Source organism: Ambystoma mexicanum, chromosome 1p (genome assembly GCF_040938575.1).
Source record: "Ambystoma mexicanum isolate Mex_15411 chromosome 1p, UKY_AmexF1_1, whole genome shotgun sequence".
NCBI classification, from domain to species: domain Eukaryota; kingdom Metazoa; phylum Chordata; class Amphibia; order Caudata; family Ambystomatidae; genus Ambystoma; species Ambystoma mexicanum.
The window spans coordinates 434,282,871-434,304,500 of NC_090921.1; the positions used below are offsets into that span (position 1 = coordinate 434,282,871).

A 21,630-nucleotide genomic window follows, 5' to 3' on the forward strand; every position below is an offset into this window, starting at 1 on the left:
CCACTCTCTTCAAAGCCCTATGTTTTCCAGATACTCCCCATGCAAAACTACCCTTCTGGCCCAACGTAAATGCTGGATGCTGACAGACTCACTTTACTGCAACTCTGAATATCATTGTTGCACTTGGAGATATTGCCTTGTTTTTTATCAATCGCCCCGCTTCAGAAATGGTCTTAATGTTTTTGCAGTTGTCCTGTATTTGCCAAATTTAAGCAGAACCTTAACATTTCTATTTCCCATCTCCCATTAGGATTTGAATTTTTCGAAGCCAGCGCAAAGGACAATATTAATGTGAAGCAGACTTTTGAACGGCTCGTCGACATCATCTGTGAGAAAATGTCAGAAAGTCTGGACACGGCTGATCCAGCAGTTACCGGCGCCAAGCAAGGACCACAGTTGACTGACCAGCAAGCTCCCCCACACCAGGACTGTGCTTGCTAAGGACCCCCCCCCGTACTGTCTCTCAGGCTTTCCCATACACAAACGTTTAGCCCCCCCCCCTCCTGAAGTAGCGTTATAAGTTACCGTCAAAATTGTCCTCTGAACTCGATGAAGTGTCTCATACTTTTAATTGGATCGGGTGTGTATGGAGGTCAACCAATGACGTTCAAAGGGTCTTGTGTGTTGAGCGATCTAAAATATGTATTTCACATATGTTTACAGAGTTTTATTTTTTTTGGGATGACCGTCCTTTAGAATCTGCTGCATCCTGGGCAGCTGTGAAAGGGTGGATACTAGAGGTGCTCGGATAAGGAAGTATTGTGAACTTTCCTTAAAAAAAGAAGTCCCTGTCGCCATGATATTGACTTGCGGCCGTATGTCTTGCTGGGTAGAGGTAATAGGGCAGTCAGGAAAGGAGCAACAGGGCAATTACCTATGAAGGTGACCAAAGACAATGAACCTAGCAGTAATAAGGAATAGAAATATTTATTATTTTAAGCCTTAAGCTCCAGTGGCACTTTACCGCCTCTTCATTTTGAGAATGTGTCGATGGGCCTGTCTTTGATGGGCCAACTCTCAAAGTACTCGCTTGACAGAAATATCTGCATGATCAGGCAAATGATACATCTGTTTCCATTGGGCGAATGTGACGAAAGCAATAATTAGTAAACCACCTGCTACTATTGTGTGGGCCAGGGCCGGGTACAGTATCAGTCAAAGATTGTTCAGAGACAGTGACTGCACGAAGACTCCTTCCTTTTCCTGTGGCCCAACACAAAAAAGGCAGTTCTTCATTTGGGTGTCTCAAGGAGCTGCCCAGAGCCACTACTGTCTAGCCCAGCAGGGCCACTGGGTTAGTAGAAAAGACTTTTGTGGATTTGAAAGATAAAATTTACCCAACACATACAAATCTATACATATGTATACAAACAACAGAATCTTTCTGATTTTTGTCAGCGTTATCAAGGGTTTTGCGTCTTATATGGGAATGGTGTAATTTCCATGAATGACAGCCATCATGTTTGGTGTATTTCATAATTCATCACATAATATGCACGCATACATGCTGGCTAACAGTGGCTTTTTAATGGTACACTTAAATTGACCAACAACTGGTTAGCATGACACCAGCCGCAAACTAGGACCATATTACATAGTTACCTACACTTATATATATATATTCTATGGCACTGTAAAAGGGCTTTCACATACCAAATCGAGTGACAAGTAAAGGTTGGAAATGAGCAAGTTAAAAAAACATGTCAACATTCTTATGGCCTAGTGCCCTAAAATATCATACAACCATGTTTGCCGTGTTTTTGGTTGGTAAAATTGGTCTCACTCTTATTAAGATGATATACTAATTCTGTTGAAAAGCTACCAATGCCACTCATCGTGCAGTGCACCAGTCGCCCTTTTGGTGTCACGCCAAGGGCAGCCTCCCCGGTGGTCTGTGCGCCCCACACCCTTACCCAGGGGCGCTGGACAGTGTGAATCCTTGCAGGTGCCTGGCTGCCACCCGCTCCGCCTGCAACGAATCTCTGGAATCTCAATTCTAGCATGTGGTCTGGTAGCCCATGCCCCACTTGATCGGCCTCCCTGAGCATCTCTAGTAAAAACTTTTTTTAAACTGTGACCATCCCCACTTGTTGGACAAAGCAGTGATCATCCCCAGTTTCTGGACAATGCAGTCTAGATCGCCTAAATTCAATTTTGTCTCGCTTTAAAAAAAAAAAGAAATTGTCCAGAATAATACTTCTTATGTTTTTGTAACTCGTTTTTCCTGGACCAGATATTGTGAAACAAAATTTAACCTGTCGTATTTATTCAGTATGTAAAAAAGTAGTCATTTCTTTGACATTAGCAGCAATGATATGTCTATTGGCTGATGGCTGTAAAAAGAGTAATTTTATCCTTCAAACATAAGTCTGTATTAAAAGATTTCAGCCATAGGTCATCCAATAAGCATAGCTTCTAGTTGTTTATAAAGTATGAGAGAAAAACAGTTATTTAGTTCTAAAAATGATATACTATATAAATATGATTTTTTGTTTAAATACGGTGCACCTAAAAGTATTGTAGTTCACAATGCAATTGCTACATTGAGATGAGGATGTTGATCTAGGCCTTTTTCTTATATAAGAAATATACTTTGTCTCTCCCTACAATAATTTCATGCTGCCCCTGCCTTTTGGTGGGTGACACACTAAAGGTCAGGCTCTGTCTTATTTGCCTGCATAGCTGTCAGTGCATGATGGGGAAAAAAATCGGCTGTTGGGGCAGTGGCATGATGGTTGAGTACACGTGGTTTACTTCCTCTAAGCAATGTACGTCATATACCTACATATGTCACCACAGAATCATTACATGTTGGCACAAAGTCAAGTCATTGTGGGCAGACATGTCACGTTGTGAGTGGCCGGGCCTTCGACTGAATGGATTCCATCCAATTCAGTGAGGAAGCCTGACCCTGCTCTTTGGCTTGCTTAAAGGACTTGAGGGTGTGAGCAGAGAATTAAGAATGCAGATGTGGTTGTCCTGATCCTACTCAGTCTGGAAGCACACACATGCTGAGGAAGGAGAGGTTTGGGAGCTGAATTCAGTTTGAAAGTTAGCCACAGATATTTGCAGTGGAGCAAAAAAGGAGATGCCGTGAGCATCGCTGATTTGCACCTGGTACCTAATGCCTGATTCACAAAGCCTAAAATGGCAGCAAATCTGGAGAATCCTGGAGCATCTCTGAGCTGCCCACGAATTCATGTTTGCGAATAAGAAACGTATAGATGCCCCAAGTATCTCTACATTGGCTCCGGTTTTAGGCTTTATGACTTGGGTATAGACTAGCTCTGCCATTCCAAAATGCCACGGTAGCATGTCTCAGTGGAAATCTTTGTGAATCGGGCTGATGATATCCTATAGTTTTGGCGGCCGGCTACTGCTCTCAAACCAATTACTTTTAATGTAGTGTTTTGAAAAGGACAGGGGATTATTGGGGATTATTGGATATATGGTCACAAGTACTCCGTATTGCTATCCATGGAGGCTTACTTTGTACACCTGGACCAATACACTTATCCTTACCCATCTCTCACTGTCCGCCATCCTGTCCTGGCCTGACTGTGGCCACATCTACAGATAAATTAATGGAAATTACATCTGCCTCATTCTTTCAATGCATTGCAGCACTTCATCCTATCATAACTTGCTCCATAAATTCTGTTCTTTACTGTAATATTTCTGTGCGTCCGTGATGGATTTTTAGTCCAACACTGCAATGTGAATCATATTAAGGGCCTTCATTTGATTTATTTTAATATTTTCGGAACTTCATGCAAAGGGCCTTTATTAGGTTAATTTATTTCCAGTGTTTGTGAAGTTAGTCTTCCCACTTTACAAAAAGCCGAAAATAACAGAATACATCCATTTATACCTTTTGCTCAAATTTTAATAATTTTTGCTGAAATCTCCTCCCTATTTAGTTGGGAGTTTGACAGGTTTCAGTCAGTTGTCTTTTGGCAGCCCCGATCCTCCTTGTTTTCCTTATATTAGTTATGAAATTGCAAAACACAGCCTTACTGATCAAAATTGAGATTCAATTAGAAGCAGCGTTTCTTCTCTGTAAATACAGCAATATCTGTTAGCTAAGAACTGTTCTCTATCATTCACTCAAAAGTCACTATAGCATGCCCGCAAGGCCTTCATCCTTTCAAAGGAACCATTTTGCTACCATTAACACAAGCATGTATTTTTTGTTACAGTGAATCCATTAACTGAGTTGTTTTTAGAACTAATCTTTGAAAGCCGAAAAGCAGGAGAACCTGTTCTTGGCGCCATCTTGAGGAGATCACTGGTTCATTGTGGATAGTCTGTGAAGTCTCGTTGCCCGGAACTTTTGGGCTTTGCTGGAAGTAATTCTCAGGAAGTACATGTAGAGGGCAGCAGAAGTTTCAATTTCGCAGGCTCGCTCCTCAGAATCTCTGCAGCTACTGCTGTCACTGAGCTGATAATCACTTGCAGGAAGGGCCGTCCGGGCCGTGCACAGACTGCCAAAGTAACGTTCCCGAGCTAAGTGATGGCATCTAACAAGCCCTTGGTGATGCCATTAGCGGCTGAGATAACCAGCATTAGACAATGTGAGTGGATGCTGATGCGATTGATAATGTAAACAAGGGTCCCTGAAGCTTTGTTTTCTTCTCGGCACCGCACCGGACAAGTGGTAGTCCTTTTCCAGTCTTCCTTATGGTAACTAACATAGTGAATACTGAAAATGGACTACTACTACCCTGGTGGAACGAGGGAGAAGAAAACGAGTAATGAGTTGTAAGCAAAAAAAATCCTAGAGCTTAAGCAAACTCCAGCAATTCGATGTGTGCATGGAAATTCATGCCACTCTCAATGAAAAGCTTCCAAGTGCTTCAGTTCCATCCCTATCTTTTACAGCTCTGTCCATCTATCCTTGTTGACGCACACAACAGCAGCCAATGTGGCCTTCTGTGTCTCAAGAAACCACACTCTTTTGACTTATTATAACCTGCAAGCATGGATTTTGTATGTGGGTTAGCAAGTAGCCTGACTCGGATCTGAAGTAAGAACTTACCTAAAAAAACAACATTCTGCTTCAACAACACATTATTTTATGGTTGGCCGCATGAGGATTTATTCACGAGTAACTACGGAGAAAGCCCTATAAAATCTCTACAAACAAATGTGGAAAGTGTGTGTTTGAGAGCGTGCGTGTGTATGTGTGTCTGTCTGTGTTACTTCCAACAAAAAGAGAACTCTGAGCAGGGTAGATGACTGTGTCTCTCATTGGGTATCTTGATGATGAGTTCTCCTGTGATAGAGTGGCTGATCGGGCAGTCCTTGCTAAGGACTCACAGAGTCCTCTGCCTCATTATCGCTTGATCTATTTTTAGGCGTTTGGGAGTGGGTCAAGCATCCCTGTCCATCTCTTGAACAACGAAGGGGAGATTGTGGGTGTCCCCTATATGGTTCTTGTTGTCTTGGATCCTGCTGTGCGCATATAATGAAACTGTACAGGTATAAAGAATACGCTGCATATCCCCCCCGAGTCCCTTTTAGCATATGAATAGAACAAAGTTAATCCCACTGCTGCTGTCTTCCTTCTTGTAAATACAAACTTCTGTAAATACGAATAGTAAGTTATTGTTGTGCGTGTGTGTTTTAACATGCAGTGTTGCTGTGATCGTGCAGATGCATTTTAAGTTATTTACGTGTTGTGGAACTGCTTGCACAGATTATTTTTTAAACCGATTTCACCAAATGGAAACTAAATATTTATAATCAAGGGTAGCAAAGTCTGTTTCTGTAGCAGATTGGCACAGAATTTTGGATTCAGTGCGGATGATTTGCCATTTCTATCCCGGCAACCTTAGCACATTGTAGAAAATTAAGGAATAGAATGCCAAGCGTAAATCATGTTCAAAGAGATGTATAATTTAGATAATGTAGAGAGAATTGTTCCCTGAAAGAGACCATTTGTCTAAAAGTAGGAGGCCAACTCGCTAAAAGAGAAGATGGTTGGTCTAAAGATCTCTCCAGCGCCTGCTCGAGATCTCTCCACCTTCCTGTGCCGAAGTGAATCTTTCAAATTGCAATTTGGTTCTCATCCTATCTTGATGGCTAGAACAGAATGCTATGTAAGTGAAGCATTTTAAGTGTGAGATAGTTCAGTGACTAAATGACCATCTGTTTTAATCAACCTGCAGTCCCTTGTGCAAATCCTAAATGGATTAACACAGTCTTTGGCCTTTCCAAGGGCGGTAAATTGATAATTGGGGAAAGGGAGTAACAGTATCATCGGATTCTGGAAGAATTTGGTCTACGGTACTATTTAAAATGGGATTACTGTTTATGGTGTTACACCAGCATTGTTTATCAGTGACAAAGAGCCAATCACATCCTGATGTTTCAAGAGATATGGTTCCCTCTTCCTTCTGGCATGGATGGCATATCATATAGAAAAACGCCCAGATCCATACAAATGGTTTACATTTTAAGAAGGGCATCGCATCTCCGCTGACACTGATGGTGTGCCATTGCTGGAGCCATAAAAATGACTGCCATCATTCGAGGAAGTGAGCATTTCCAATACAAGTTTCAATGGTCAGCGACTTGCCCTGAACCTCAGATCTTGAAGGCCAGGTTACATGGAGTTGGAGTTCAAAACAGAGCTTGGTGTTATTTGGAAAGATATCAATTAGTCACAAATGATTGCTTGCTCACTATTATTATTAGTGAGGGCCGTTCAAAGATTCAGGTTCCTCATTCAAGGCTAAAGGCTTTTGATGCGAATGCACATTGGTTTTGTGAGAAATGTCTCTTCTGAAAAGTTATTGCTTGGAAACTTAACATCTGATAGCAAACAAGGACTTCCATTCGCTCTCCCTATTTTTTCTTGTATTCCAAATCTTCTTATCCTGCGTTGACAACCTCTAAATCCCTGAGTTCATCGTGTGCAGATCGACTCCTGTCAAAGTTTAGACGCGTTCTGTGCAACAGTTCCCGTTTCTCAGGGTTTCCATATGCTCTATGCATGGATATGCCAGGCTCACAGGCCTCATTACAAGTACAGCGGTGTGGCATAAAATGGTGGTAACGGTGCAGTAACTCTGTTAATGCCGCTTCACCACACTACTGCACTATAAATTAAGCTGTGAAGTGGAGGATTCACCTCCCAGCAAAAAGCTGGGGGTAAATCTGCCACCTTACCTCAGAAAATCGGTGGACTTATGCTGCTTAGCGTCACGAGTGTCAGTAACGGTAAATCCGTTTGGTGGTATTTTAGCAGATTTACCACCAAAATACCACTAAACTTGTGATAATGAGGCCCACATCTCCAAGCTTATTACGGGATTGCATATGTTGGGAATGGGACTACCCCTGGTGCCAGCAATTCTACAATTATCTCAAAATATGGGCTTTTTAGATGTTCACCAACATTTAAGAATATGCTTACCTGCCAGCTGTGGAGATCTGGTTATCTGAAGACGATAACAGTGTCAATATAAGTTACATCAAACTGCTTTCTCTATACGGAGCACACTTTTGAGATCCGCATAGGCTTGCGCTAAGTTTACTTTTGCGTGAACGAGTCCCCTCCGTGTCATTTTACACAGGGCCTGCTTTGCTTATTTGTAAGGCTCTGCCCCCTCCTTCCTCGCCCCACTTAAATCACCACCCATATTATCCTTTCAGCGATCTCTCTCCCAGGAAGTCACTAGACGCAGAGAGAAAAAAGGTAGGACGTTTTTCAAATCTGCACTCATTGAGACATCTGACTTTTCTGCAGAAAGCTATCTGCCACTAGTCATCTGAAGACAGGGAGCAATAGGGACTGTAGAAAAGGGGGTGGAAAGAAACATTTTCCAGCTGGCGAAACAAATGAATGGAAGAATTATCCTGAGAGGAGCCCAGTGAAGAAAGGAAGCCCTCTGCTATATTTAAGTGTAATTTTTAAACATATCCAATTTATACTAAAATCACATTATTCTCTTGTTATGTTGGTATTTTCTCTTGCTTCTGAATTCCGTCATTGCTGCTGTATCAGGGTCATCACAGTTTCTGTCTACAAAGCATTGGATTTTGGACTGAGCTCCTTGTTTTGGGTTTTCCCTTTGGGATTCCTATGAATTTTAAACCCATGTGATGCCTGGGACGTGGATCTAGTTTAGAGATTGACTTGGCTCCTGAAAGACCTTGGGTAGCACGCGGCACCTCACGGCCGAGCAACTCTGGTTGGATCATGGTGTGGCCAGCGTTTTCTTTGTGGCTGGTCAGAGGTTTGGATGTCTGGCTGCATCAGAGGATGGACTCCTGAGTGAAGGGATGCTCCTGATGGAGGATAAAAGGCCCCTTCTTGGGTCAGTGCTTGTGCCCCGCTTATGTGAATCCTTCTAAAGCCTTCATTCATCTTGGGTATTGGGCAAGGAGTAAACATGGGCCAGACTCTCTGATCTGTTGACCCTTTGCAGTTTTCCTTGAAACCACGGGGTTGTATTGGCTGATTCCATTCATATGTTCTCAGTCCATGTTTTAAGCGTTCTTAGGCCCAAAGCTTACTTTTGATGGAAAATGCTTACACGCACGTCTGCTGTACTGGAACAGGACGAGCTTGCCACGGTCATAACTCAGAAATGATTGCTTATATTCTTTACCAAAACACATAGGGGTTCATTTTACAAGTCTCCCTAATTACACGGTGGGGCCCTGATACGTTTGCACTTAGTGTGGGCAGGTCCCCCTCATGTGATTTTCCACAATTGCATGGCAGAGTGCAAAAGGGTAGTATAAAAAGGTGGCGCATGAGCTTTTGCGCCGGCCGTCTGCATTCTGCTGTGCAAATGAATTAAACACTTCCGGTCATGGCAGAAGGCCTTTACACTGGACTCCTATGGGGTCTGCCTGCTTTCTGCTGGTGTAAAAAGCAGGCGGACTGCACAAGAAATCACAGCACTTGCGCCGGCATGAAAAACCCTGCCCGCGTACATGCTGTAGTATTTGTATGGCGGAGAGGAACGGGGTGGCTAGAATCGTAAGTAACACTACGCCCCTCCTCTCCTGCCATAGAAATACAGGAAAAGGATCTACGATGGGAATCTACTGCATAAAGCCTTATGCAAGGCTTTTACCAATTAGATTTTGGTTACGTGCTCATATAAAATGAGCTCCATATGAATCATCATGCCTTTTTGCATATTAGAATTTCTAAATGTGATATGAGACAGCTGTTGTTTTATTTATTTATTTATGTATTTATTTGTTGGTGTACTTTGTTGAGTGCTACCTCTTGCCTTATGGCCAGTGAAAGTACTTGTCCACCAGGCCAATTTGTTTTAAGTTCGGGTCCCATGTTGATCAAGCATTGTGAGTGACACAGGTTATGCTTCAACTCCCAGGCGAATAAAAGCCAGGAGTCTTTAGAGGTAGGGCAGCCCTGTCTATATCCTGTGCATACATATACTTCCAAGGGCAGAAGAAGGCAATGTTGGGTGTCTCCGAACATCATCACACATTTCCTTCAGCCGCATGCCAGCTGAGATAGGGGTTGGCTACGGCCATGCCCAGGTTAGCATAAACTACCCCCTTATCTACTCACTTAAAGAGCATTCAGGTTCTATAGGCAGGAGAATAAAACGGGACCGAGGACGCCCTAATGTTTTGAACATGACTCGTTTTGAGTCTAGAACACTAACCAGAGAACTTAGGAATCTTTCTAGGATAGTAGGCCTGATCAGAAAGGAAATGGATTCACATGAATACAAGTTAGCAACAGAGACCAAGTACAAAGAGTGGGCCATGGAACCCATCGCTTTGATCTGTACTGGGTTCCACGCACAAATGCAGGCTCAGTAAGGAGCCAATCATCGGTATGGAATACAGTTGAAATATCACACTGAAAGAGTTTCCAAATAAAAAATGGCCATATAGGAATTTATTTATTTTAATGTGGGTGCAGCGGGGGAATGCAATCTGTTCGCCACTGTAAATCCTTGGACATTTTTCTCATTAGGTACTCTCCAAGTCATGAGTGTGGTTGCTAGTTTGCTACAGGCCGCGATCCTTGTGTATTTATATTTGTGATGTGCTTAATGTGCGGACTGTGGATCAGTGAAATATACCCCCAAACGACAAAACCCGAGAACACAGCTTATCCGTTACCCTGATTTTTGGAAGCATTGTGTTTTTCTTTACAGATGCCCAACTGTACACTAAATAAAAGTTGAAACATCTTATTTTTGTGAAGTTTACTGATATATGGAACATTTATGCTGTACTGTAAAAATGTCAAAAGTGTCAAAGCAAGTACAAATTTCCTAAATCACTGTATTAAAGATATGTTGTGGATCAAAAAAAACAATAAATTATTCCTGATCACCGACTCTTTCGATGGTAGTCTTTAAGTGGCAGTGAAATGTCCTTGAAAAGCAAGCAGTCTGGGGTCCGTTGCCAGTGTTTCTGTCGTTCCCACTCCTGTGGGACTCTATGGGAATGGGGAACAACATTTTACTGGTGCCTGACTTCCCAGCCGCCAGGGTCATAATCCCTCGGTGTAACCGGCAAGTTAGGTGCCAGTAAATATTTACAGGTCCAGTGCCAACCGGCTGGTATCAGCGGCACAGTTACTGCCGGGCCCGAAATGAGGCCCATTGCCTTGGATGTCCGTGTCTGTTTCTTGCTATTCTCCTTTGGGCCAGATTACAGAGATTTTGCAATGGTTCAAGTGCAAATTTGCATGGAATTAGCACTATGGCAACACTTGCCCTATTTTTAAAAACATTGGGACATATAAGAAAACTATTTCACACTGACAAATGCAGTTTGGCATGGTATATGCACCAGGGCAAAAATTGCCATCCTGCAAAAAAGATAATCTTTCGATGTGTTTTGCATCAGTGCAGTTTGTCCTTGTGCTAATACCACTCCATATTAGCACTTGGGCAAACTTTGCCATGCTGCAATAATGCTGTGAAAATCTATCTTGTTTTGTTTGTCTGAGGGCACTTTTTTCCCTGGTGCGTATACCATGCCAAACTGCACTTGTCATGGTGCAATAGTTGTCTACAATGTCCAGTGTTTTTTGCCCTAGTGCTAATACCGTGCAATTTTGCACTTGCACCGGTGCAACGTTTCTGTAATCTGGCCCCTGATATGAATTCCCTCAGGCAGGGTTTCTTTTCATTGTCACCCAGTGATTTCTCTTCCCACATCACCCTCTTATCCTCCTTTACTCTCTCTTATTGAATCACTCTGATGTGCTTCTCTCATCACAGAGAGCGTTTTGGAGAAGGCAGGCCCACAACAACATTACACACTATACATGAAACCCACATATATGCATTAACGCCAAAAACATATTGCTTTACAATAGACAGGAATTCATGGGTGTTAGAAGCCTGCATTGTGACTCGTCACCTGCAGATCTTGCGAAATGGTTAGATTTTGGGAAAATCACTGTCTCTAGAAACGTGTGACAATGTGTGATGGGGTATAAATATGTGACGAAATGCGTACCATCTCCGGAGCATGTTCTCTCAAGACGCCATCCCATCACATCCTGGTTCTGTAATCTGCTTCAGGCGGTTTGTGATTTCTGGCAAAGTGGGAAAGGTGTGGCAGGAATTGGAACCAGCTTGGATTAGCGCCTGAAAACCGCCCACGGAGATTTGTGACAGTTCTTCCGCTGAAAAGTGTTCTTTTTAAAATTTGTTTTTTCATACGGTTTATTAGAAACCTTTAAAAAAGAACAAACCAATAATAAAAAAAGATGCATGATTTTGTACACAATTGCAATAAAGAAAAATAACTGGAATGGGAAACAGAGACAGAAGCTAACAGGGAATGGGAAACAGAGACAGAAGCTAATAGGGAATGGGAAACAGACAGAAGCTAACAGGGAATGGGAAACAGACAGAAGCTAACAGGGAATGGGAAACAGACAGAAGCTAACAGGGAATGGGAAACAGAGACAGAAGCTAACAGGGAATGGGAAACAGACAGAAGCTAACAGGGAATGGGAAACAGAGACAGAAGCTAACAGGGAATGGGAAACAGACAGAAGCTAACAGGGAATGGGAAACAGACAGAAGCTAACAGGGAATGGGAAACAGACAGAAGCTAACAGGGAATGGGAAACAGAGACAGAAGCTAACAGGGAAAAACATATCCGGGGAAGTGAATGACAACAAGGAAAGTAGAAACAAAGCACTGTGAATTCCGTGAATGTGAAACATTAATTCGATGATTATTCTTTTCCGATCTTACTGTCATTGTTGCCTAGACACAGTTCTGTTGCCTCTAAGAAGAAAGTTAGGGCAAATATGAACTTGCTGTTTGATTCACCATTGTTCCACTGACATAGTTGTGTAGTCAGAAGCTAAAGGATGGACCTGCAGTTCTGAAGGAGGCATATTTGATATTACAGTACTTCAGAAGTTAGGTCCGTCTAACACATGGAACTATACATCACAGTGGCCAATAATGTATGACGCCATCATAATGATAGATACACTGCATGCACAATAGGTATAAGCTAGCGCCACACTACTGGTGATAAGTCCTGGGAAACAAGCACGTTATAAATGGCATTCCAATAGAAATTGAACCAGTTTCAAATATTCTGGAAGTATATATAATTACACCACATATAAACACTATGCTAGAAGATAAGTGTAATCTTGTTCGTCGATTCATGCGCAGCACTTTTTCCTAATTTGCGTGTATTTCGCGCAGGCTCAGCACATCTCTGTGACAGGTTGAGTGCCTTGCTTGAGACACCACGCAGAGCATGAGTGGGGCCTGCGCAGAGGGCAAAGTAGGGGACAGAGCTCGGGAAATGGGGAAGAACAAGGGAAAAAGTGGGCATTTACGAGGGATGGGCCACAGGTAGTACATAGCACACCCACATATGCACACAACAAAGCGTATTCATGAAGTGACCGCACAACTGCCCGCCGGCGAAATGCCCATGCAAATCCCTCCATGTCTCTGCCACCCGAAGGCAGGTGTAAGTACACTTGTGCATAACACTTGCGCATAGGAATCGCAGCATGTATTTGGGTTTGCATGTCAGATTTAGGGGTGCGTGTATGCAGCCGTGGACCCGATCACACTTACGGGTGTGTGTACGCAGTGTAGTGTGGTGCAGGAACGGTTTTACGGGGGTTCGCACGCTGATTTTCCGAGTGCTACCTGAATTACGATACAACATACGCAAGTTGTCTGTGTGCCAGTAACAGTTTTGGAGATCACAGCACAGGATCCTCGATATGCAGCTTGCGGGGCACCCCACGTACTGTTTGAAGGGTATGTGTATTTGCACCCGGGGAGCATGCAAAGGTAGCTGTACGGGTTGTTTTTTGCTCTGCATGAGGCCGTGTCAGGGGCGTTCCCTCCATGACTTGCGTATACGGTTACTTTGTGTAGAAAATTCCATGAATACGCAGGGCACGCATTTTTATTCTGTGCACGGACGTGCGCACGTTTCATTCTCGGTGTGTGGCCATTGCAGGTTTAATGGGCTCTCTTCCATGAATCAGCCCCATAATGCATGTCATTGTTCCTTTGCTAGTTAATAAATAAAAATGAGAATTACCAGAAAATTAAATAAAACCAGATTTGCTTATATATGCAAGACTAATGCCACTCCATGGCACATACTTCTAAGTATTGATGGCATAATCCTTGGGTGCTCCATAGTAAGAGGGTGTTGCTCAAATATCCCAGCGCTCTGCTAACCATGTGATGCCGCTCAAATGCACTATGCTACTCTAAAAAAATGCCAGAGTTCAGTTGAATGTACTAGCCTGTTGTTTAGAGCATTAAATGCCAATTTCCACATTATTTGTGGCAGTTTGATTATTGATTAGTAATGTCCTTTTCATGCCAGGCACCAAATTACCAATTTAGCTTTGCCTCTTTTAAACGCAGTCAAGGTATCATTTAAAGGGACATTAACACTGCCTGCCATATACTTTGTTAGTATATTTGTAAAGCGCCAAAGCCCGAAGGCATCCAGGTGCCTAAGACTGAGCGGGAAGAAGCACTAGGTGATAGTAGAAATGTTATTCATTTTTCTGAAACCAAGCTGTTTTCAGCTGCTTTCTAAAAGCCATGTGATTTTCCATTTTGCGTAAGTGTTCCGGCAGGACATTCCAGGGATGTGATTCCTGCACATGAAAAGCACGGCCATGTCCACAAGCTCGCTTTACGCAATCTACTTCCAACAGACAGGCCTTAGAGGAACATATATTTCTTTTAGGTTGGTAAACCTTTAATCTATCCATAAGGAAGGCTGGGGCACTACCAAAGACGCACTTATGGCAGATGGACACCAGCTTAAACTGGATCCGCGCAATACTGGCAACCAGTGAAGCTTCTTTCGTGCCGGCGATGTTGGTTCAGAACGCTTCATCTGGTATATAATGCGGACTGCAACATTTTGGATCTTTGCAATTTTTGAATGTCTGTCTTGTTAGCGCCTCTCAGCAGGGCATTGCAGTAGTCTACACGAGGGAGTATCACCGCTCTAACCAGTTTTACACGATTTTATATAGAAACTAGTGGCATGACTTGCCATAGCACCTTAAGGTGGTAGTTGGTGCTTTTGGTGATAGCTACTACATGGTCATCACTGGCAAACTGTCTTCCAGGTAAGTACCTAAGGTTTTACCTTATGCACAACCATAATCTGGCTGCCATTGATTTCAATACGGGCATACAAAAGATTCAGTCTTTCTCTAGCTTGCCGGGGGCCGAACAACATAAGTTCGGTCTTTTCTGCGTTCAGGCAGAGCCAGTTTGTTGACATCCAGCTCTTAATGGTCTGGTACACTGAGTCCAGCATCAGTTGGTCCTTTGCGTAACCCCCACTTATCTCCAATGCTAACGGAAAGTCATCAGCATAGTTACAGAAGAATAGATCCAAAGATTCTAGGTCCAAACATAATGGGAAGATATAAATATTGAACAACAAATGAGAAAGGCAGGCCCCCTGGGGCACACTGCAGGTGATGGTTTCTGCTTCAGACGCACTATCGCCCCAGTAAACTCATGAACGGTGCCCCTGCAGGAAAGACTTGAGCCAACTTAGTGCCTCCAAGGAGAGGCTCCCCACAGCAGCCATCTGGTCCAGGAGAATCCCATGGTCTAGCAAGTCGAAGGCTGCTGATAAGTCCAACAACATCAGCAGCCCTGACTTGCTTTGTTCCAATTTAGAGAGCATATGAGTCTGTAAGTCGATCAGCGTGCTTTCGGTGCCATGAAAGCTATGAAAGCCAGACTGTTTTTTTGTGGAGGATACCCGAACCTAAGACATAAGACTGGAGCTGTAAGGTGGCGATCTTATCAATGAACTTAAGGAAGAAAAGAGTGTTTGTGATGGGCCTGGGATTGGTCGCATCATTAGGGTCTCAGCCTGCCTTTATTAATAGAGTGTAACCGCTACACTTTTTATGTACTGTGGGATAATACTGCTTCGAAATGAAGAATTTACAAACCTACAGACGAATGGAGAAAAAATGTCCTTCTGCTCCAATATATTTTTAGATGGAAATAATTCTCCTGGGCAATTAGTGGGGTCCATGGTTTTAAGGACAGTATATCTCTACCGTGGTTAGCTCTTTAAACCTGAAACCAATGCAAGGTTTCAGCTGAAATTGGGTTTCTTGTTCCAGGTATGGACGGCCCGTTTAATATTAGCAAGATCCTCTTCCCCCCCCATGGTCTTGCTGCAGTTCACTGTGGTAGCTAAGTGGGGAGGGGAGAGCTTTCTTAGTGGATTCCTCCATGATCATTTTTTTTGGGCCTCTTTCAGTTTGTCGGAGAATGCTTTCTGCACTCTGTTGCAGTCTTCATCAGTTGGTTTAATTTTCCCAAGACCTAAATAATCGGACGAGTTCCTTCATTTCATCCCCTGCATGGTTAATTTGGTCATTATAGAAAGAAGCTCCTTTTAGCTTCTAAGATCTTTACCTTATATTCTTTATCTTTCTGTTTCCAGGCAGTCCGATTTTCCGAAGAATTTTCTCTCAACCAGACATGCTCTGCCTTTCTTTTGTTGGCTTTAAGTTCCACTAAGGCTGGGGAGAACCATTTCTGGTGGTTAGGCGTGTCTCTGACAGTTCTAACCTTTAAGGGAGCAGTCTGGTCTAGCATATCTAAAATGTCCTCATTATAGGTACTAATCAAGGCCTCAGGACCATCAGAGAAATTGTTTTTCATCATCAGACCCTTCATGCATTCGGCCAGAATAGGGCTGGTGACGGCCTTGAAATTCCTATTTAATTATTTTCATACAGGTTCATGTACTCTTTGTGGAGGGGCTGGGAGCTTCATTTGACATGAAACAATGGAGTGATCCGACCATGTACAAGGTGTAGTAATAATATTTTCAATCAGGATGTTTCTACTACCAATCCACTCGAGCGTATGGCCTTTGGAATGTGTCAGTTCCGAATTATGAACTATTATTTGGTGACTTTGTACGATTTTTTTTAATGTTCCAAAGCTTTTTTATCCCTGGCTTCACCTTTTCAGAGATTAAAATCTCCCAGTATGACTAACGCAGAGTTAGCTGTTAACATAGGTATGACAGTGTTAACAAAGTCCTCATTAAACTTGAGGGATTCCCCTGGCGGCCAATAAAGCAACACCAGGTTTATGCAGTGATTAAAATTAGGGATCAATTGAATGTGTACAATGTCACAGCCTTCGCACTCAATCTTAGTGTCATAGAGGCCAAGCTCCTTTATGCATCCAATAGCTACTCCCCTCCCAAGACCCCTCTCGGTGCTTCCCAAAAAACACATAGCTGGGGGGCCAGGGGGGTTCACTTGTGCGATGCTAGGCCCATGCGCCTCAGTAAACCAGGTCTCTGTGATGCACATAATGTCCACTCTGTGTTCAAGAATAGAGGCGTGAACATCTATCATGTGCCTCACCAGAGACCGGGTGTTCAATAGAGCCACCGTAGGTTTTGCCAGTAAAAAAACCCTTTCCTAGTGTGACATTAGGCATATGATAGTCTTCCACTGTAGTGCTGGTAGCTACTGAGGGAGGGATTCCTACCTTGTCTGTACTGGTCGGCTTGAAAACAGATGTTGGGGATGCTACGCTATTCTCAGCTGTGATACTGGAGGTGTCGGGAGTAGTGATAGGGTATTCAGACACTGGGGCCATTTTAAGTGCTTTCTCAAGAAATATGGTGCGGTCAATGGACTCCCTTCTGGCTTTGGCTACGGCCTCCAGGACATCAGCAACAGCCATCTAGGGAAGCCATAGCACTATGCCTGCACGTCCGCACACGGACTCGCACAGACTCGCCCGTGTGCGGCAGCGCATTTGCGATGGGTTTCAGGTGAAGTTCGCTTCCGGGAACCACAACTCCTGCTGGGTAGTGTAGTTCGAAGTGAAAATGAAGCGTGCAGAGTTTGAAAACTCTGATTCAAATGGCTTTGTTTGCTAAATTGGGCCAAAATTCGCCTGGAGCAGGACAGAAAACTGGCAACCTCCTATTCCACAGTTAAAAGCACAAATGTCTAGAGAATCTAAAAACACTATTTTAAATACAATTAGTAACATAGCGAATTACATAGCATCTATAAAGAGCAGATAATACTGGACAATTTATACCTTTGTATGTAGAGCAGGCCTGCACCCGCGCGTTTGCGCCGCTTTTCAGGTGAAGTTTGCTTCCGGGAACTACAACTTCTGCTGGGGAGTGTAGTTCGAGGCGAAAGCGAAGCGTGCTGAGTTTGAAAACTGATTCAAATCGCTTTGCTTGCTAAGTCAGGCCAAAATTCGCCTGGAGCAGGACAGAAAACTGGCAACCTGCTATTGCACAGTTAAAAGCACAAATGTATAGAGAATCTAAAAACACTATTTTAAAAACAGAGCATCTATCTGTATCTATATTTATGGCAGGCAGTGTTTACAATGGATTCCTATGGAGTCTGCCTGCCTTTTTGCTGGTGCAAAAGGCCTGCAGACTCAATAGGAATCTCCAGCATTTGTGCTGGCTGAAAATCCAAGCCGATGCAAAGGCTGGAGTATTTTTATGGCAGAGAGGAAGGGAGTGGCAGAAATATAAGTGACGTACCGGCCCTCCTGTCTGCCCTTCAAATACTGGAAAATGAGGCGTAACAAAGAAACATGCGTAAAAGCCTTGCGTAAGGCTTTTACACATCAAGCCTACATTACGCTGAGCTCAAAATAAGCTCCTATGTGTCTGTTTTTTTCTATGTGGGTGAGTGTTGCCTTTTTCTGGTGCATATTTGCTGTAGCCAGGGTAGCCATTGCTGAGAGCTAGCTGGCAGTTATGCAATGAGAAGAAAAACGCATATAATGAGGGGGTGGCTGTTTTTTTGTTGCAAAGAGAGTTATTAAAAACACATCAAAGAACATTATTTAACTGTACTAACATTGTAAGCTGTCGTTTTCTCAAATTGTACAATGTTTATTTCTAGTGATCACTTCCAACGCATATTTTATAGTCATACTAAGACGGTTAAAACACACATTATTAAAACCTGGAATACTCATATAAACTCTTTCAGATATAAGGTTATAACTCCAAGAAGGGCAGTTTGGTCCACTCCTATTGTACTCTTTCAAAATACCAGTAACAGTTCCGGCCTGATTTGCATAAAATCAAAGAGCCTTTTGGGAACATAAGAATGACCACCTATCTATATGTTTGAAAGCTAAGTCTGTGATATAAGGACTGTATGATGCTACGATTAAATCACTAAGTATGTAATTAATGCTGGCCTTGGTATTCAGTTAATTTTTCACAACACCCCCCCTAACATTAACATATTTGTAAGATAGAACTATATATACTGATTCAGTCAGCCTCACGTTTGAAATGTGAGGATAGAATACCTGCAGTAGCAGTCACTCTTTTAGGGCCCTTATAGCAATAATGTTTCCCTCCTCGCACATAATTTCAGCTGGTTTCTCAGAATAAGGATAGTTGTGCACATACTCAGTTACCGATGCAGGGACATCCTAAGAGAAATATACATATAGGATAATAAATTAATGTATTACTCAGGGGTCTTCAACCCAGAGCTTTCCAGATTTTATGGACTATTACTTGCGCCCCATGGGTGTCCTCTTTTCGGAAATGCATGGGGTTCCCTGTTTTCCTTGCTGGCTTCGACACCCTAGGGCCAAATCTGTAGGTTGCCCACATGAACAAAATGTGCTGTGCCGAAAGGCTTGGGGTTACCAATGGGTAACCCTTTTCCTTGCACCCACACATATGACGTACCATTTTCATCGGGACACGTGTGGGGACGCGGGAAGGTAGGCCATGTGTTGTTGGCGGTGTGTTTCGGTGGGTGGCCAGAGCGAAATATCTGAGAATTGTCTTTATTTTCAGCCAATTTCAGAGACATTTCCCTCTGTCCACTCACCGAAACACGTTGCCAACAACAGATGTCATACCTTCCCACATTCCCACAGGTGTCCCGACGAAAACAGTACCTCACATGTGTGGGTGCACCTACCGACACATTTTGTTCATGTGGGCAACCTACAGATTTGGGCCTAGGGTGTTGAATCCAGATAGGAAAACAGGGAACCCCATGCATTTCTCAAAAGAGGACATCTGTGGGTATCCACAGAGGTCTGACCTACGCAAATCGTCCCACAATTTATTACCCAGAACCCCCGGCAAAGACCCACATGGGAGTAGTGTGCCCAAGGCCAGGGATATTACCGCCAACTTTGCTGGAGCTCTGGCTGACCTGCGTTACAGCCCTTGCCCACCAGGTAGTCCTGGCAGTGTGCCAATAGTTCCCTGAAGGGAAAAGCTGTAATGCAGCCCAGCCGCAACTCCAGGACGGTTGGAGGTGATGTCCCTGGCCTTGAACATCCATGTACCATGTGGGTGTACCGTGCCCTAAGCACAGCAGCAGCTCCACGAAGCGCTGGCAGGATCCCCATTCCTCCCCGGAGGTGACACCTGTAATGTAGCACAGGCAGAGGTGCAGCCTGGGCTTGCAGATGGACAACCCACATGGGAGGCATCCGCTCCCACGGAAACACCAATGTTCTGCTGGCATGGGGGGCAATTTATGGCCTGCCCCTGCAATTGTGTCATAGCCCACCAAAATATCTGCCTAGACGGCCCATTCCCACCCACACCACCAACAATCCAGCCCCAGTCTCACACACCCCACTGACAGTGGGCCCTAACCATAGAATAATAAAAAACAGTACTCGCATAACGTTGCAGCTGCTCGCCTAGAAAAAGCTGTAAACAAAACAAAAAACATGTGTTACCCACAGTCACCCCAGAAAAAACCAATCTACACTCATACTTTCCAAGCATGCCCCTCCTTGCAAGCCATCTCTGGTGGTCTACTGAACCTCACTCCCCCCCAGTGAAAACATATTTGCCCCTTCCTACGGTGAGATATCTGCCCCCAGGGAGGGCTGCATGAGGTGCCCCCCACACTCCATTTGGGGTGGGGGGAGAAGCCCACCCCAAAACATCGGACAAGCCCCCCAATGGATCGGGCAGTAGGGATTGGGCAGATTGGCACACCAATGTGCCCATCTGCGCCAAGGCAAGTGTGGTAAACAAAGAAAAACATTGAAAATGGCAGGCTGCACTTTAGGGGGGAGGCTGAGGGGCACCCTAAATCGCAGAGGAATTTCGTATGTGAAGCGGGGTGCACCCCTCCACCTCCCCAATGGAGGGTCGGGCATCCCATGTAGCCCTCCCTAGGAGCAGATAAGGGGGCGCTGTCATGCACTCCTCCCTGGGGTCAGGTGTCCCTTCCTAGGAGCAGATATCTGCCTCCAGGGAGGGCTGCATGACATGGCCCCCACTCCATTGTGGGTGGGGGACAGCGGGCCACCACCCCTTCCCATAAGAAAATTCCACATCGGTTTGGAGTGCCCCACAGCCCCCCCCTAAAATGATGTCTACCATTTTAACTTTTTTCCTTTGGTTACCCAACTCCCATTGGCACAGATGGGCCCAATAGTGTGCCATTGTGCCCCCAGGGTGCCCATAACCTACTGCCCCACCCATTGGGGGGGCCTGTCTGCCATTTTGTGGTGGCCTTCTCCCTCCTCACCCCAAATGGGTGGTGGGGTCACCTCATGCAGGCCTCCCTGGGCCTCCTACAAACATTTGTGTGAGGTACACCCCCCTCCATTTGGAGTGGGGGGGAGAGGGCCACAAAAAATTATGGGACAGGCCTCCCAGTGCGTGGGGCAGTAAGGTGTGGGCACCCTGGAGCCAGATTGGCACATCAGTGTGCCCCTCTGCGCCAAGGCAAGTTTGGTAAACAAAGAAACAAATTGAAAATGGCAGGCTGCATTTTAGGGGGGGCTGAGGGGCACCTACACCGCTGGGGAATGTGAAGGGGGGTGCACCATTCCACCCCCACCCCAATTGGAGGGGCGGTGCATCTCATGTAGCCCTCCCTGGGGGCATACAAGGGGGGGCTGTCCGGCACTCCTCCCTGGGGTCAGGTGTCCCTTCCTAGGAGCAGATATCCGGCCCCAGGGAGGGCTGCATGACATGACCCCACTCCATTGTGGGTGGGGGTTGAGGGGGCCACCACCCATTCCCATTAGAAAATTCCCCATCAGTTTGGGGTGCCCCACAGCCCCCCTAAAATGCTGTCTACCATTTTCACTGTTTTCCTT

At 44.4% G+C, this 21,630-nt stretch overlaps 1 protein-coding gene across 2 annotated transcripts in view; it reads left to right on the top strand.

Moving 5' to 3' along the window:
- Positions 1 to 10,343, top strand: part of RAB3A (RAB3A, member RAS oncogene family) — a 284,673-nt gene extending 274,330 nt beyond the window's left edge. For both annotated transcript variants that reach the window (XM_069649256.1, XM_069649257.1), the window contains one exon: positions 251 to 10,343. In XM_069649256.1, the coding sequence (XP_069505357.1) occupies positions 251 to 441 (191 nt within the window). In that variant the 3' untranslated portion in view covers positions 442 to 10,343. The remainder of the gene's footprint in view (positions 1 to 250) is intronic.
- Positions 10,344 to 21,630: the final 11,287 nt, after the last annotated feature.